The sequence below is a fragment of the Rattus norvegicus genome, chromosome 4 (assembly GCF_036323735.1).
Source record: "Rattus norvegicus strain BN/NHsdMcwi chromosome 4, GRCr8, whole genome shotgun sequence".
In the NCBI taxonomy this organism is placed as follows: Eukaryota; Metazoa; Chordata; class Mammalia; order Rodentia; family Muridae; genus Rattus; species Rattus norvegicus.
Genome location: NC_086022.1, coordinates 94,865,151 through 94,881,913, shown reverse-complemented (window position 1 = coordinate 94,881,913; position 16,763 = coordinate 94,865,151). Strand labels below are relative to the sequence as shown.

At 36.8% G+C, this 16,763-nt stretch overlaps 1 protein-coding gene across 3 annotated transcripts in view; it reads right to left on the bottom strand.

Moving 5' to 3' along the window:
- The window catches only part of Grid2 (glutamate ionotropic receptor delta type subunit 2), a 1,477,190-nt gene that overhangs the window by 340,441 nt on the left and 1,119,986 nt on the right, over positions 1-16,763 (bottom strand). For all 3 annotated transcript variants that reach the window (NM_024379.2, XM_017592903.3, XM_039108399.2), the window contains exon 11: positions 1,425-1,737. In NM_024379.2, coding sequence (NP_077355.2) covers positions 1,425-1,737 — 313 coding nt within the window. The remainder of the gene's footprint in view (positions 1-1,424; positions 1,738-16,763) is intronic.

Below are 16,763 nucleotides of genomic sequence, written 5' to 3'. Positions count from 1 at the left end.
AGTTTTTTATTTAATAATTATTTATGTTTTACTACATTTTTGTCTACTTAAAAACTTCACAATTTTAGTAATTTTTAATTGCCATAAAAATTTCCAAGTCAAGCATATTCAATACATATTCTGAAGGGACAATTCCACAATGGAGACTGCAGAATCCCACATATTGTAGAAACCAACTCTGATGCTGTAAACAAGAACAAATGTCCCAGGAAGAGAGAAGTGTAGAGAAGCTCACAAAGAGAAACCCAAGGACCACAGCGTGAACTGACATCCCTTAGCTGGATATGTAAATTAAATGAGCGAAATGTTTGAACCTCTGGACTGACCTGTCAGCAGAGACTAGAGATACTATGGAACAAAGAGAAACCTTTGCTTCAATAGGAAATTTGTCACTCAATCTAATTAACACCGTTACACCAATAATTTGATTTTATTTTCCAACAGAATTTTAAAAATCACACAAATCCAGTTTACTGAAATATCGCTATAAGGAATGCATGCTACTACACTTCAGATTCTTCCCTTGAATTATTCCAGTGATGACTGCCAGTCACCACTGAGAGCTCTATCGAGGCTTTCCCCTCCTTTTCTTTGTCACTGTGGTTATTGAAGTTTTACTGCTTCAATCTAGCCAATACCACAGATCTCCTGAATCTCCATGGCTCTCCACATTTATTCTCTACTCAGTCATGTTAGTTCTCACATGTATTTCTTGTGCTCAGTGCCTGGGTTAAATTTGCCAGACTATCAGTCCTTGTTCTTCAATTTTCTCCATTAGCTGTAGACTGTACGAGGCCATGCAAAAGATATGGTCTTCCTGAAACAGGGATAACCATATAGTTAATTAAAGATTTGTAATGAAGAGAGTTGACTGGATATGGATTACAAAGTAAAGACATGATTTTGGGTATAATGAAGTTATAAGGTAAATTCATTGATAATGATGATATATTAGCAGGAATTATAGGCTCATATTAACTAATGTCTTTGGACTATTAATCAATATTTGGAGAAAAGAAAACATCTTGAATGAAGAACAAGAATAACCTCTCTTGTACATGTAAATAATAGAAGAGTATTTTCTGTAGTAGTAAGGACTTTGGTGCCAGAAAAGCTATTTCTCAGGAAGTCAGAGTTTGAAAGGAAAAACTGACCTTGAGGTACCCTGTGAATCTTATCACTGACATTCAGCATTGCCTTTGCTGATGAAACTGAACTTACATCAAAAGACAAACAGCCATTAATGCTGGAAGCCTGCTATGCCTGAGATCTACTAAGAGACAGTAGGAAATGTTATCTTTCTGAGCACTGCTGTGAAGATCGTCAGAAAGTGTTACTGATGCCGTATACAAAATTATTTTAACTGATTATTTGAAACATTATTTTCCTTCCCTCTTAATAGGAAAATGCACCTTTTCTCTTACCTTGCTGTACAAAGGACCCGTACACAAACCACATGGAGTTATAGAGTGTAGTAGATGTCATTGATCCCATTTGCAACCGTGGGGGATTAAGCCAGTTCAAGAGGTAGACCAGGAGTCCCACAAGAAGGACTGTGCCGGCAATGCAGGCCCACAGAGATAGATCAAATGGTGCAAGGCAGGCAAACATATCCACTGTTTTTTCTGCCCTTCGCAGTAGGACCCCTACTGAGTAGTCCATGTAGCGTGTTGTAAAATCCACAACATTCTCCCGGTCTGGAGTGATGGTTAAAGCTGAAATCCCGATGTCAGCTCTCTGGGAAATTGAAAGAGAGAAGAATACATTAATAGTGTGAAAACAATTCAGTTTGTGGCATTTCAGTTTGCCTTGGGGAGGAAAAAAATGATGCCTCAGGCAACATCTTAAGCCTCTTCATATAAACTGGAAGAACTGCAGGGACTTCTTATAGACAAGCTCCATGTGAATTTTGCATACATTACTGCAGTTCTTGCCCCAACCAAGGCAAAAAAATTACCTCGTTCACATTGCCAGTACATGTGGAATCAGTCAGGAATACTCAGACACAGATATCCTCAGTAAACTGCTTTTCTTTATCTTTTTTTTTTTTTTTTTTTTGGTTTTTTTTTTCGGAGCTGGGGACCGAACCCAGGGCCTTGCGCTTCCTAGGTAAGCGCTCTACCACTGAGCTAAATCCCCAGCCCCATTTCTTTATCTTTTAATTCATTTTATCAGAGTCATCATTAAAACAGTAGCAATACAAAACATTCCAAAGAATTTTAAGAAAATGTTTCCAAGGCATTCAATATTTCTTAACATATAAATTCATGGGAGGGTCACTTAGAAGCTCAATTGACACCATCCTTGGTTTACATTTTGTGTGCATAAAAAACTATATTTTGGCCTCTAAGCTTGTTAGGTAAAGTAATGATTTGTATGTATGCATGCATGTGCATGTGTGTGTGTGTGTGTGTGTGTGTGTGTGTGTGTGTGTGTGTGTGTGTAAGCCAGGCCCAAATCTATTTGTTGCTTCAGCCTGTATTATGTAACTAGATAAAATATTTCAATTAATCCTTATGATTATCTATTAACTATTCATTTCCTCCTTCTTTTTAAAGTTAGGAAACTAAAATTTGGAGAGGTTGAGTGACTCTTTCAAGTCTCATTGGTAAATACAGGACCAGTATTGAATATATTATTTTCTCACTCCTAAGTTTATCCTTGTAACTATTTTAAACTTTTATAAAATATCATTAAACTTACAATAAATCCATACTTTAGGAAGTCTGGATAAGTTTATAATGTAGAAATAGAATTCTGCTCATCTCCTGTGTCTGCATGTTTGTGTAAGTAAAGATACACATCCTTGTTTGGTGTGTGTGTGTGTGTGTGTGTGTGTGTGTGTGTGTGTGTGTGTTCATGTGTGCTCTAATGTGCATGTGTGTTTCCTGTAGCCTGCATATAAAGGTCAAAAGACAACTGACTGGAGTCAGTTCATTCTTTCTACCATGTGGGTTATGTGGATCAAAATGAGGTTATTAGGCTTGGGGGTTAAGTGTCTTGCTAGCCCAATACTGCCAATTTTCATGCCAAGTATGTCTGAGTGTTTTAAATAACAACCTCTATGGGTTATTTATAAATTTAGACATGAGGGAGTTATTTTGTTTGAACTAAAGTGTTAATAAATATGATATTTACCTGCATGGATCTATAGATCCTAAAATTCGGAGAAATTTCAGTCTACCCAGGTACAGTAAGTCAGAATCAGGATGACATTTAAATCTGACTCATGTATGCACACAAACACACATGCCCATGTGCACGTGCACACACACACACACACACACACACACACACGCGCATACACACACACTTACTTAGCATTCTCTACATTGCATTCCCCTTCCTGGGGAGTTGCTCGTCCCCTTTTTCAGAATTACTGTACAGCGGGGTGTATAGTGGATTGGCGTGCCATTGCTCCTTCTTTCTATTTAGAGATGCTATCGAGCACAAACTCATAAACTGCCAAGACTCAGGACCAAAGTCCCAAACATCCTGAATGTCTAAAAATGTAATTGGAAATGATCAGTGATAGTAACTGTTCACTCAGTTGTTAAATCTCCTATGAGTCATTTTTGTCTACCCATTTATCTACTTTCTACAATGCCTTTTCAAAGATTCACCAACATGGAAACTTTGGTCTTCTCATTACTCATGAACTTTCAGAAGATAATATCTACCAGTGTCATATAGTGAACATAGGAAATATGAGATTTGTACTAACACTGACCTGGAGCTTCCCCTCTGGCTACCACTGGCATATTATTTTAGCTCTAATTACAAATGTGGAAATGGCCTCCTTGCTGTCTAAAGTCATCTTTTACTGGAAAACTCTAAAATTATCCCCATTTCAGAGAATAAAACTCCATCTAAAATGTATAAGGTGTATATTTCCTATTTGAAAATTCTTTTCTTCAGTCCCTGATCCCTTCTTTGTCCCTGTATTTCCTCCTGTGAGTATTGTGTCCCCCTTTCTAAGAAGGACTGAAACATCAACATTTTTGTCTTCCTTCTTCTTGAGTTTCATACGGTTTGTGAATTGTATCTTAGGTATTCTGAGCTTGGGCTAATATCTACTTATCAGTGAGTACATACCATGTGTGGTCTTTTATTACTGGGTTACCTCACTCAGAATGATATTTTCTAGTTCCACTCATTTGCCTAAGGATTTCATGCCCCATCTGGGGATCCATCCCATATGCAGCCACCAAACCCAGTCACTATTGCTAATGCCAAGAAGTGCTTGCTGACATGAGCCTGATATGGATGCCTCCTAAGAGACTCTGTGAGAGTCTTACTTATCCAGATGAGGATGCTTGCAGCTAACCATCAGATTGAGCACAGGAACCCCAATGGAGGAGTTAGAGAAAGGACTGAAAGAGCTGAAGGGTTGCAACCCCTTAGGAAGAACAACAATATCAACCAACCAGACCACTCAGAGCTCCCAGGGACTAAACCACCAACCAAATAGTGGAGGGACCCATGGCTTTAGCTGCATATGTAGCAGTGGATAGCATTGTCTGGCATCAATAGGAGGAGAAGCCCTTGGTCCTGTGAAGGCCCAGGGGAAGGGGATAACATTTGAAATGTAAATACATAAAATATCCAATAAAAATCTTACCTCCCAATAAAGAAAATTTTTAAAATTTTCTCATTAATCCAAAATAAATAAGTAAATAAGTAAATTAAAAGCATACAGGTCTTTCCCACAATTCCCTATGACCTCTGATGGTTCATAAATGATGTATTTTCTCTCTCCTTTTCAATGTCAACATAATCTGAAAATTTTTCTCTATTTCTACAGAACCAGTCACTTTGAGAAGACTTCTATGAATGGGAATAACTGGACACCCCATCATGGAAATGGCACTACAAAGTCGTCACACTGCCAAGTCAAGTAATTCAGGGCTTATCTGAAAAACCCTCTTTGACAACATTTGACAGTGATGTTGTTTCTCCTGCAGACTTCAATGTCTAGCTTGACTTATTTGCTACTATAGTTTACCTTTCTACTAAATGGCTCGATTATATCTCAGATCAGATACGGCCAGGTCCATATTCATGACATGCTACTGAAAATTTTCTCTGATCTTCCCTGCTTTGATGTGGGACATTTTCGATATGTCATAATTTTCTGTAGTCTCATTGTTTTCCCCCTTATGACCTCATCTAATCTATTATTATTGATTTTCTTTTGTGAACATTTGGCTGTCCACTCTGGTCATTGTTCTGCTGGGCCCCTACAAGTCTATCTGAAATCTCCTCTTCTTCCTCTTTGTATTGCAACTCAAGCAATCATTCTTCAGAGCAAAACTGACTGTGCTAGATTATGTTTTGATAGTTGTCAATGGGTTGGCCTCATCCTAGGAGGAAGGGTCAATTTATAATATGAGTTACACAGGTTTTGATGGACACTTCTAGATATTCTTCAGCATGGTCACATTGTGTCATATCTTACCAATCATATTTGCACATGCTGCTTCCATGGTTTGAACTGTCTGCCTAAAACTCCTTCATGAAAATTAACATCTGAATCATTTATAAGGTAGTTTTTCCATGACCTTTTGTTAGTATAATAATAGCATTTATACTAACAGTTGCCGACACATCTGACTATTCCACCAGTTACTAAAGTTATAATTTATACATATTTGCATGACTTTTAATAATATGTGATTTCACTATTAGATTATAACTTCAGGCAGAAATTATAAATGCACATATGTGTGTGCGCACGTGCGCATGCGCGCGCGCACACACACACACACACACACACACACACACACACACACACACACACTCTAATGCCTACTACTTGTAAATTGACTTTTCTCTACTTGCTTTCTTGTCAATATTTACAGTCAAAGGAGTTTTTCTTTTACTCTCCCTCTTTCTAATCTTTTACAGAAAATCCAACTAGTTAGCCTAGGCAGGCCTAAAGCCTTTTTCCTTTGTTTCTGACTGTCACGTGCTAAGCTTCCAGGTATGTACCACAACATCCAATCAGAGGAGTATTTAAAAAAAAGGAAGAGGCAAAATAAAATTTTATAGTGTTTTATAGCAATAATATAAGATTAGCATCTTGAATAATTACTTAGAAATTTGAAGTGTATGTCTGGGTTTGCTAGTGTTTATGTGTTTATAATTTTTCTGTAGAAACTAAGCATCTCTTTTAGCAGGCTTAATTTTGATAAACTGACCTTATGTCTAACATTTAATGTAGAATGATTATTTAAATTTTGAATATAAGTAAATGTATTCTAACTATCTTAACTAATTACCTGGAGCATTTTTTGGAAGGAGATACAATGTTTGTATTTTTTCAAGTCATGAAACCTAAATGATAGGCAACACACACGAATGACTAAAAGGAAACTCCACTGGGAATCTTAGAAGATTAACTCGAAGACAATTTGAGAACAATTTTCTCAAAACTTAATCGGATATAATTGTCACAGGAAAGAAGTCATTAACTAGTTTGCTCCAGAATGTGATGTGGTGAACATCATAGTAACATGGATAACTGGCATGAAGTCAGGACTTACTCTGCATCCTTACCTACATCCTATATTCTGCATATGTGTCTTATGAACACATCTAAGTTGTCAATATCCCCCAAGTTGATATTGACAATTCAGTTTCTAAAAGTAATTTTGGAGCAGTTGAGGATACAGCTCAGGAAGCCAAGACCTTGAAACAGGAGCTCGAGAACTTGTGTTCAACCTCCAGAACTCAAATAAAAACAATAAATCAAGCACATAGACACAACACAGGCAAGGAGCTGGGCAATTATAATCTCAGCTCTGTGAGCGTAGAGACATAGAGAACACTGGGACTTGCTGCCCCATCAGTCTGGCCTACATGGTAAGCTCTAAGCCAGTGAATAAGACTGTCTCAAAAAACAATATGGCTCCTTACAAGTTACACCTTAAGTTGACTTCTGGCCTCTAAGCACACATGTGTATATGCATTTACATGCATGTACTCAAAAGCCTATACATTCATATCAACATGTACATACATATGCACACAAATTACTATGGAGTCAAGATCATTTTATTTGGTAGATTATTATGCTAAATGTCAAGGACAATTTGCAAGTATTTTAAAATGAGACCCTAGACTCTTTTTAGGGGGGTTAATGTTTTTATTTATACTTGGAGAATTTTATACAATATATTTCAATCATAATATTCTTTTTTTCTCCCTGAATGCCTCCCAGGTTCCCATGAACCTCTCTCCCCATCCAACTTCCCCGGTCTTTTTTTTTTTTTTTTTTGGTTCACAGGTAGTTTAATGTCCAGTTTTCTGGGGAACCTCTAGACTGATTTCCAGAATGGTTGTACCAGTCTGCAATCCCACCAACAATGGAGGAGTGTTCCTCTTTCTCCACATCCTCGCCAGCATCTGCTGTCACCTGAGATTTTTATCTTGGCCATTCTGACTGGTGTGAGGTGGAATCTCAGGGTTGTTTTGATTTGCATTTCCCTTATGACTAAGAATGTTGAACATTTCTTTAGATACTTCTCAGTCATTCCATGTTCCTCAGTGGAGAATTCTTTGTTTTGCTCTGTACCCCATTTTTAATAAGGTTATTTGGCTCTATGGAGTCTAACTTCTTGAGTTCTTTGTATATTTTGAATATTCGTCCTCTTTTCCCAATTTGTTTGTTGCCATTTTGTCCTAATGACAGTGTCCTTTTCCTTAGAGAAGCTTTGCAATTTTATAAGGCCCCAGACTCTTCTAAGTCCTTTTAAATGGTTTTTGAGGAAAATTCTGGTTTCATATTTGTCTCTTCATGTAATTTGCATTCTTCACATCTGTCTTAAATGTTTTGAATATTTAGCTGTCATCCATTATGTCACCTTTTGGACCTTCAGAAGCAGTACCTTCACTCTTCACAGCAGGAGAGATGCAGATCTCATTCATGGATCACTAAAAACCACAGATCTCTGCTACTCCCTCCAACTGATACCTTGATAACCAAAAATGTGGATGTGCCTTTCAATCAACTATCAATATTCTTTACTATATTTTTATCCAACCAAGTTTCTCACACAGCTTTAAGTGCGCTGTAACAGGCATTACTGAACTCAAAATAAATGAGCATTCAGATATTCATCCATTCATGAATAGTTTAACGGTGTAAAGAAAAGATAATTGTTTATTTTACCATCTACAGCAAATTTCTCATTTTATCTAAGAATAAAATCATACTTATTTTTCTATAAAAGTGATCACATGTACTGTAAAATTTAGAACATGCCAAAATCAAATCATAGAACATTCTTCTCTTAATTTTTGCAAATAAAACTTATAGAAACTCATTTTTTTCTCCTGAAAAGAATATACTTATTTCCTGCAGTCACCACTAATCTTGATCAGGAATTTGACTCTTCTAAACAGCCAATTACAAATTTCCGTCTTAAAGCTTTCCCTGACAGTCCTACCTTATTATTATTGTCATTATATGAGGAAGAAACAAAAAATATTTCGAAAGAGTTTCCACACAAATGCAGCCCATTGAGTTTCTGAACATGTGTGTTTTCTCCTTTTCATAAGAATGTGCTTATATAATTTAGTTTTATTCTTGACAGTGTTTATGAATACTGTCTGATATTCATTACTCTTCAACTAATGTTATAATGTATAAAAATAAAAATAGGAGCTTAGAAAGAAAGAAAAGGAAGTAGGAAAGGACAGGGAGAAAGAAGAAGAGAAACGTGAAGAGCTACAGATCACATGTACTATGTGATGTTTGACTGAGCAGGTGGCCATAGTTGGACATCTCAGGCCATTAGTGGAGGAATGTAACTTGTAGTGCAAGAGTGGTCTTCATTTTGAATTTTTTATTATAAAATCATTTATTATAGTATTATGTGATTGTTTAATGTTTACTAATAGTGTAAATTCTGATTTCGCCTTCCAATATTCCTTTCCTATGAAGCATACAACGTGAATTATTACCTACATGAACACAGAAAATGGATCAAAATGTGAAGCAAATCCCATTATTAATTTTCTTAAAGTCAAAATTTTATGTAGGTATTTGAAAGCTAAATAGACATTGGTTAATATCACATTGTTACAGATTAATTTTAAATTAAAATGCTTAACACATTAGCATTAATTTCCAAATATACTTATGGAAATGAATAAATTTCTAGGCTGAACTAATGGAAATGTTAAAGTCATTTATATTCTGACATTAAGTCACAGTTAATAATATTAAAATATATTTCCTTTTACATTTATATGCGGGGCATTTATGAACTCATTGAAAGGACAGAATTAATATGGTTACAGTTAGTACATGGTAGGGCAATTAACCTAATTTTGAAGTGCGGTGCATAAATAGGTCCTATCTTGTTAGTATAGCTATTAGTATCATTTAGCACTTACATAGTACTTACTACCAGTTTTCAATTATCATTTCAATTTACCATCACAAGCACTCTATGAGTTAAACTATTAATATCTCAAACTTGCAACTAAGAAATGTGAGTCAGATTAAGTCATTTACCTATTGTGACAAAGAAGAGTCAGGAGTTGCCAACCCAGGCAGGCCACCTCCAAATCAGTGAAAAGCCTGCTGCCCTTCCTGTGTGAACCAAAAGATTAGCTCAGTTCTTCAGAACTGGGGGTGAACTGTTCTCCTTCAGAATACAGCTTCTAATTCACACTGTAAGATCCGGGCATGAGATGCATCCATTTAATAAAATCCCAGACCAAATAGGAGAAGAATATCAAATGAGGAATACTCTGTGTATGAAGGAAACTTCCTAGAGGCTTTTTGAGACATCTTATCTGTAGTCTCACTGGATGGATTAACTCACATGACAGTCAGAGGCCAAGAAGCTGTGGAATTCATGTTGTGTGAAAGCTATCTGGTGACCATTGAAACAAACAAACGAACAACAGTAGGACAAACAATAGTCTTTCATTGTATTCCTTAATGTAGAATTACTGCTTTAAGATCAATGCAAGTCTCTTTAGACTTTTATTTTTTCATATACATGGTTATGTATGTATATTTCCTTCTTCCATAAATATGGTGTTATGAGAGTAACAGGCTATACTCAATATCCAACTCTAGTCTTTGTAAAGATGGCAGAGTTTTAATCATCTCTTTGTGGTTACCTTCAACTCTCAAAATGTAGAAGGACAGTACATACATATTCAAAAGCTATCTGTTGACTGTGATAGTTTTCTGATTAATTTATTTATCATTTTCTTTCCAAAGTATTTTAGAATATTTCAGTTGTCATGTGCTTATTATGATCAATAGAGATTTGGTGTACCTATTTTTACACATGGCACCCAGATATAGTTACTATCTTTTTTGAGATATGATCTCATTTAACTCAGATTGGCTTTTTTTTTTCTTTTTTTTTTTTCAGAGCTGGGGACCGAACCCAGGGCCTTGCGCTTGCTAGGCAAGCGCTCTACCACTGAGCTAAATCCTCAACCCGGTGTACCTATTTTTAAATATCAATGTTTTTACTATTTTAATACATGTTTTATCTCTGACTCTATGATAATAACAAGAACATTAATACTAGTTAGCTTTTGGAGTTCTTCATCTACCTGTAAGCATCCATTCTCAAAATCATGCTGGTTTCTGACTCCCTTCAGCAACTTCATGCTTGCTCACACGTATTACCTAATTTAAAGTCTTAGGAAGAGTTTGATTTTCATATTAGTATTTATAATATTTTTCTCCTTTCCCTAAATTCACCTACTGAAAAGTACATGTTTCCAATTTTTAAATCTATTTTCACCTGGGTAAGATGCCCATTCCCCAGCTGACAGCAACTCCTTCCTTCGGTTTTTCTCTATCTCTCAGGCAATGCTTATCTCATACCATCTCTTTTATTTTCTCAATGTTAATAATAGCATTTATAGGCAGGAATTATATTTTTATAATCATATGTTTCATACCACTGCCAATGGCAGATTTTCAAAGAAATTTTGTCAACTGTTTACCTTTTTCATTTTGGTAGAAGTTAATGTTTTAATAAAAACTTTAGAATTTGGCCGAAATGGAATAACACCTTTTACCTTAGGAAGAAATCACATACTTCATGGTATTTAATACCAGAATTCTAGCCAGACCCTCGTCTTTAGGATGCTGAGATCTCATATATTCAGCTCTCCTATCTGGGACTCACCTCAATATAAGTGAGTCATCTCACAATTCTGAGCTCAAGGCCAAATCTGAAGTTCTAAGAAGGCAAATTGTCAGCCTTGGGGGAGAGGTCAACAAAGCACGGCGTTGGCCATGTTAAGGAGCTGGCTAAACCTTATCATCTCTATTGCTTCTGTAGTTTCTATATTAGCTCTTTATAAGAATTATTCCCCAACATTTACTCATTCTTCTACTTATTCTTTTGTGTTTGTTAGGATTTGTCATTTGGATTATTACTGTTATTTTCTTAACTTGATTTCTCTCTGATGAATACTCAGACTGAGCAAATAGAAAACACTTGCAGACACCGAGGGTGTGTATATACAAACAAGTGAGCATATAAGACATTAGAGGTAGGACAAGAATTCAAACCAATGGAAATTATCATAGAGTTAGAGAGTATGAAATGAGAGTTTAAATGAATCCTCCTAATTGTTCTGCTTAAAATAGCTACCGAAAGGAAAAGCAATGTCATTGCCAGGAACATGGAAGCAATTCTGAAAGAAAGTAATGATGCATTATATCAGTGGACAATTGTGGAGAAGTAACAAGTGATTGTGTTTATGGTGCACTCCAGGTTTGTAGCCAAATACGGATTGTTGATACATGTGTGAGGTACATCAGGAAGGAGGGAAACAAGAGAAGTCAGGAGTTCTGGACTGAGCTACTTGAAGGCTGAAGTCATTCACTGTAATAGAGAGGAATGGGGGCAGGCCAGATTAGAGGGAAAACATGTGCATATTCATTCTCATGCTTTTCCTCTTTCCTATGTACCTATCTGTTTCTTGGAGAAGGGGAACTGTCTTGCATTGTAAACAACCCTCAGAGTTCCAGTAACTGTCATTCAAAAATGGCTTTTTGTCCAAAGCAGCCATTCTGAAAATGAATATGCAAAACCTAACAAAACTTCCTCAGAAGGGGTCCATACACAGACTGCTCTAAGGTGAAGAGCTCTTTAGTTTCCCACGTGTGTGCTTATGTTCCCCTATATTCTCAAGGTCCAGAGGAAGAGATATGACTCTCCTCTTATGTCAGTGACACTATGCACTATGCCATCTCCCACAGGATGCACACTTCTCCCCGTCTGGAATTTCCAGAGTAACTTCAGCTGGAATTTTCATGGAGCTTGCATACTAAGAAAATGGCCAAGCAATATAAACACTACTTTATAATTATGTACCTAGAATCACAGGGAAAAAAATCATGGTTGGATTGTCTTTTAAAACTTATGTTAAGCCACCATTTGGTTGCTGGGAGTTGAACTCAGGACCTCTGGAAGAGCAGCCAGTGCTCTTTACCGCTAAGCCACCTCTCCAGTTCAGAATTTATGCTGAATAGCTTCACTCACATATGCATTCTTTATGTGCTTGAAGTCATCTTATTCATTCAATTTTTTTGGATTTCTAGCCTGGGATAGATGAAAGCTGAGGTAGTAGATGGGATTTCAATAGCCAACAGCAGGTGTCAGGATTTATGCACGCCCAGTTAGAGGATTTTCTCATCAGAGCTCTGATCTTTATGTCACCTTGGCTTTGACTGATGCAGTAGTCCGTTAATTTATAACCTTTAACCTACCAATCTTTTTAATTCTAAACGTATTTTCCTGAAGTTCTGCTTGCCCTTACCTATATGCTGTCTTTAAACCCATAACCATTCCTGGACAGCATCCTTCCTTTTGGCAAACATCCAGCGCATGGTCTTTAGCTTGATTCAAGCCTTATTATTGCCACTCACCTATGCTTCTCACCTATTACACCATGTGCTTAATGACTCAAGTCCTTTATCTGATTGAATTGCTCCTTGATGTTTGTAATGTGTGCCAATTAAATATCACCTGCAAATTCAGAAAATTGCTCCTCCAACAATCCACTAAGGAATTAGCATCTACATAATTTATGCTTCCAGAGATCTCCCCTCATCCTTTGTGTGCATTAGTGTTAAAACCTCCTTGTCAACAACAAATATTTAGAAAAATGTTTTGTCTTCTTTGCACACACAGTGTATGTGGTCTCCTGTGTCTGTTCAGCACGACCCTACACTGGTATCCAGTGGACAGATATTGGATATTGGACATTCCGATTCTTACCATGTGCACATTTGAACTCCTTTCAGGCTTATATCTAGCACACTCTGGGGAACTCAATTAGGCCATTAATAAGTATTTAGCTTGAAAGACAAATTAACATCTTAGATATCTATAAGGAATTCTTTGTTTTCAATTAAGTATCATGCTCTTAGTCCTCTCTTTAAAACACTTAGTTTGCAAAACTTCATCACACTTCAGAAGGTTCATTAGCATCCATTGCATAGGCAACTGAGGAAGAGGGAACGATTCTGATTTGGTGACTGACAAAGCCTTGGTGAATACAGATATTTTCAAGGACCTTGTGCAGTCCCGAAAAGGTGTGGAAGCATGTAAAAAGGTACGTGCTCAACTTCCACACTGAAACCTCTGGCCTCTTTCCAACTACTAATTCTTTCTAAAACACAGGAATTATGGGCATTCTGCCACCACAAACTGGACTTCCTACGAGACAGTGATGAGAAAGATGGTTCTTTATTGTGCCTCCCTGCAGATCAGCCTGACTGTGAGGCTGGTAAACCTCATTCGTACCAAGAGCTATTAAGGCCCCCCTCTTCTTGTGTAGATAGATGGTGGGGAGAGGGACAGATTAGCACACAGAAGTTTCTCTGAGCTATCCCTTAAGACAACCGTCTTTGCTCTCTACTCTTTTTTTTACCTAGTAGCACAAACAACACCATCCATTCTCCTTGCTCCGAAGTAATAACTTGGGGGTTTAAATAATAAGTCGGAGCTCGTGCTTCCATTAATCTAACACTGTTAATTGTTATATAAATGTTATATGTCATATGCTTTTTTCATCCTCAGCACAGCTTGCTTCATTCTAGATCAACAACTTGCCACTCCTAGGCAGTTCCATTGGGGTGTTCATCCGGCACCACAGCGTCACAATGTCCATGGCCAAAGTTCTGTGTCTCGGCTCTGCTTCTCTAGTGTGTTTTATTCTGTCACCATTGGCACATTTCCTCTACTTCTGAGCATGTTTTGTTTCTTCATCTCTGAATTTGCAGGTCCTATTAGTTACTTCTTAGTATAGTAACTAATCGTCCCCACATCAGTATTTGTTAATCTATCACTGCCATTTTATTACAGACATCCCTTTATTTTCTAATATATTATTTTTTAAAAAGTGTTCTTTCTCATTCCAGTGCCTGCTCAGGCCGGTCTAAGCTATCTTTTTGAATTCTGACTTAAATAACTCTTTTCTTCTATGAACAAGCTTTGTATAACATTTACCTGGTAAATGATAAAGTCTAAATTTTTGTACACAGCAAATCCATCTTCATTAGTATTCCTGTTGTTGTCTCCTACATTCCCGTTTATCTTGAAGACCCAACTCAAGTGCTCTTTTTCATGCAATCTTTTCCTTTTCCCAGGGTAAAGCTGCTCCCTGGCCTAGGAGTTGCCATGGTAGCCTATGTCATTTGTCACACTGTGTTTTTATTGTTTATTTATAGTTCATCATCATGTATTTATGGAATATTTAAAGCTAAGAACAATTATCTTACATTTACTTACATGACATTAACCACCAGGCCCAGAATATAACATGCATTCAAAAATGTGTGCAAATGAATAGGGCATTTCATGTACTTGGCGTACAAAAGGGAGCATAATCTCAGTCTTCTACCTTGCACAGGAAAGACTATGGAAATAAGTTCCCTTTTCTCTCTCTTGTATATGATATATATATATATATATATATGTATATATATATATGTGTGTGTGTATGTATATGGTGCAGGTGTGTATGCATATGTATATGTATACAGTGTATATGTGTATATATGTACATGATAATCTGTATGTGTATATATGATGCATATATTATATATATACATATATACATATATCCACACATATATCTCATAAACTGGCATTTTCTTTTCTTTATAAAAATCAAATCTTGTACTTATTTTACTTTTTATCACAGCTTATATAGATCTCATTCAGCTTCAGCTTGCCTAAGCTGTCCTTATTTTTCTTCCCACATTTTCAATCCCAGCGAAAACCACACTTTGTCTCCTACAGTTGTCAACACTCCCATCACAGATGCTGTCTTGTGAGCATAGACAAAGTCCACATCTTTTCAAACTACCGTTTGAATATATATATATATATATGATCATTTTATCTTATGTGAGAGGATGTTTTGCTTTCATGCATGTCTGCTTTTCATGTACTTGCCTAATGCCTGGGAAGGCAAGAACAGAATGCTGAATCCTCTGGGACTGGAGTTACAGATAGATGATATTCTTCATGTGTGCACTGGAAATCAAATCCACGTCCTCTTTACCCTCCACATATATGTATTTATATCACTACATGAATTCTGATTCCTTTCTTCACCTTGCCAATAAGAAGGTTAAATTAGTTCTTGGATTCTGAGACCAGACTGCCTGCATCTACAACATGCCTCCCAGTATGGCCGTGTGGCCACGTAAAGCTCGTTTGCTTTATTGTGTTGCCTGCAGCATTAAGGTAGCAATCACCTCTTCTGTTGTGAGTACTAAATGTAAATAAATGCAAACTGAAAAGCATTAGTTAACACCAGTCAGTTCTAGATACATGCAAGCAATTACCCTACAGTCACTTCCAAATTGTTTTGTGAATTTTGATGTATGTTAATTGCCAGCAATGTCACATATGTGAACTGAAATATGTGTCTTTTCAATCAAGTGACATTTTATATAATAATATGCAGAACAGAAAGTAACTCTAACTAAAGGTCTAATACAAGTTGTTCCTTTTCTTTATAAAATCAATCATATTTATCTCCTACTGTGCCATTGAATTATTAAATTCCCTACTCCAATGCAATAGATTTCCTTCTGTGTATCCTGCATATCAGTTTTTCTTTGGAGACTTTATTTTTATCTGTGGTTTAAAACTTTATTACGAATCTTACAACCTCTTCATACACCTGTCAAGTGTCAACACTGACAAATCTCCATCGTGGATTGTAAACATTTTACAACCTATTACTTGTAACCTAATTAATATGCTCATTGTAACTTTTGATTTACTGCTTTGTGCACATGTAACTGTTGATAGTTTTTCTATGATTGTGATAATTACCCTTTCACATAAAAATGGGCAGTATTTTGCTTCTTGACCATTTCCCCTACCTCCAATTGGGCAATCTTTTATCTTGGGAAGCACTGATGTATTATACAGAGCCATTCTTGGTGCCTATCTTGGTGGTGGAAACTGGCATGCTGTGTTTGTCTGTTACTGGGGACAGTGCCACCTTTTGGATACAATAGTTTATGGTCAGAGCCAGTGTGTATTCAGGCTGAGGTTCTGAATCAGAGCTATTGGCAAAAGAACACTAATGTTTATATTGGGATAGATGAGAGGCTGAAACCTAACCCTGGAACTGCTCAAAGTCACCCTGCTGCCAAGACAGGAGAGACTGCATGAGAACTGGGACTACACCAAGAAGCAGGGCTGCAAGAGAAAAAGCAAGTCCAAGGCCTGATGAAATGTGCC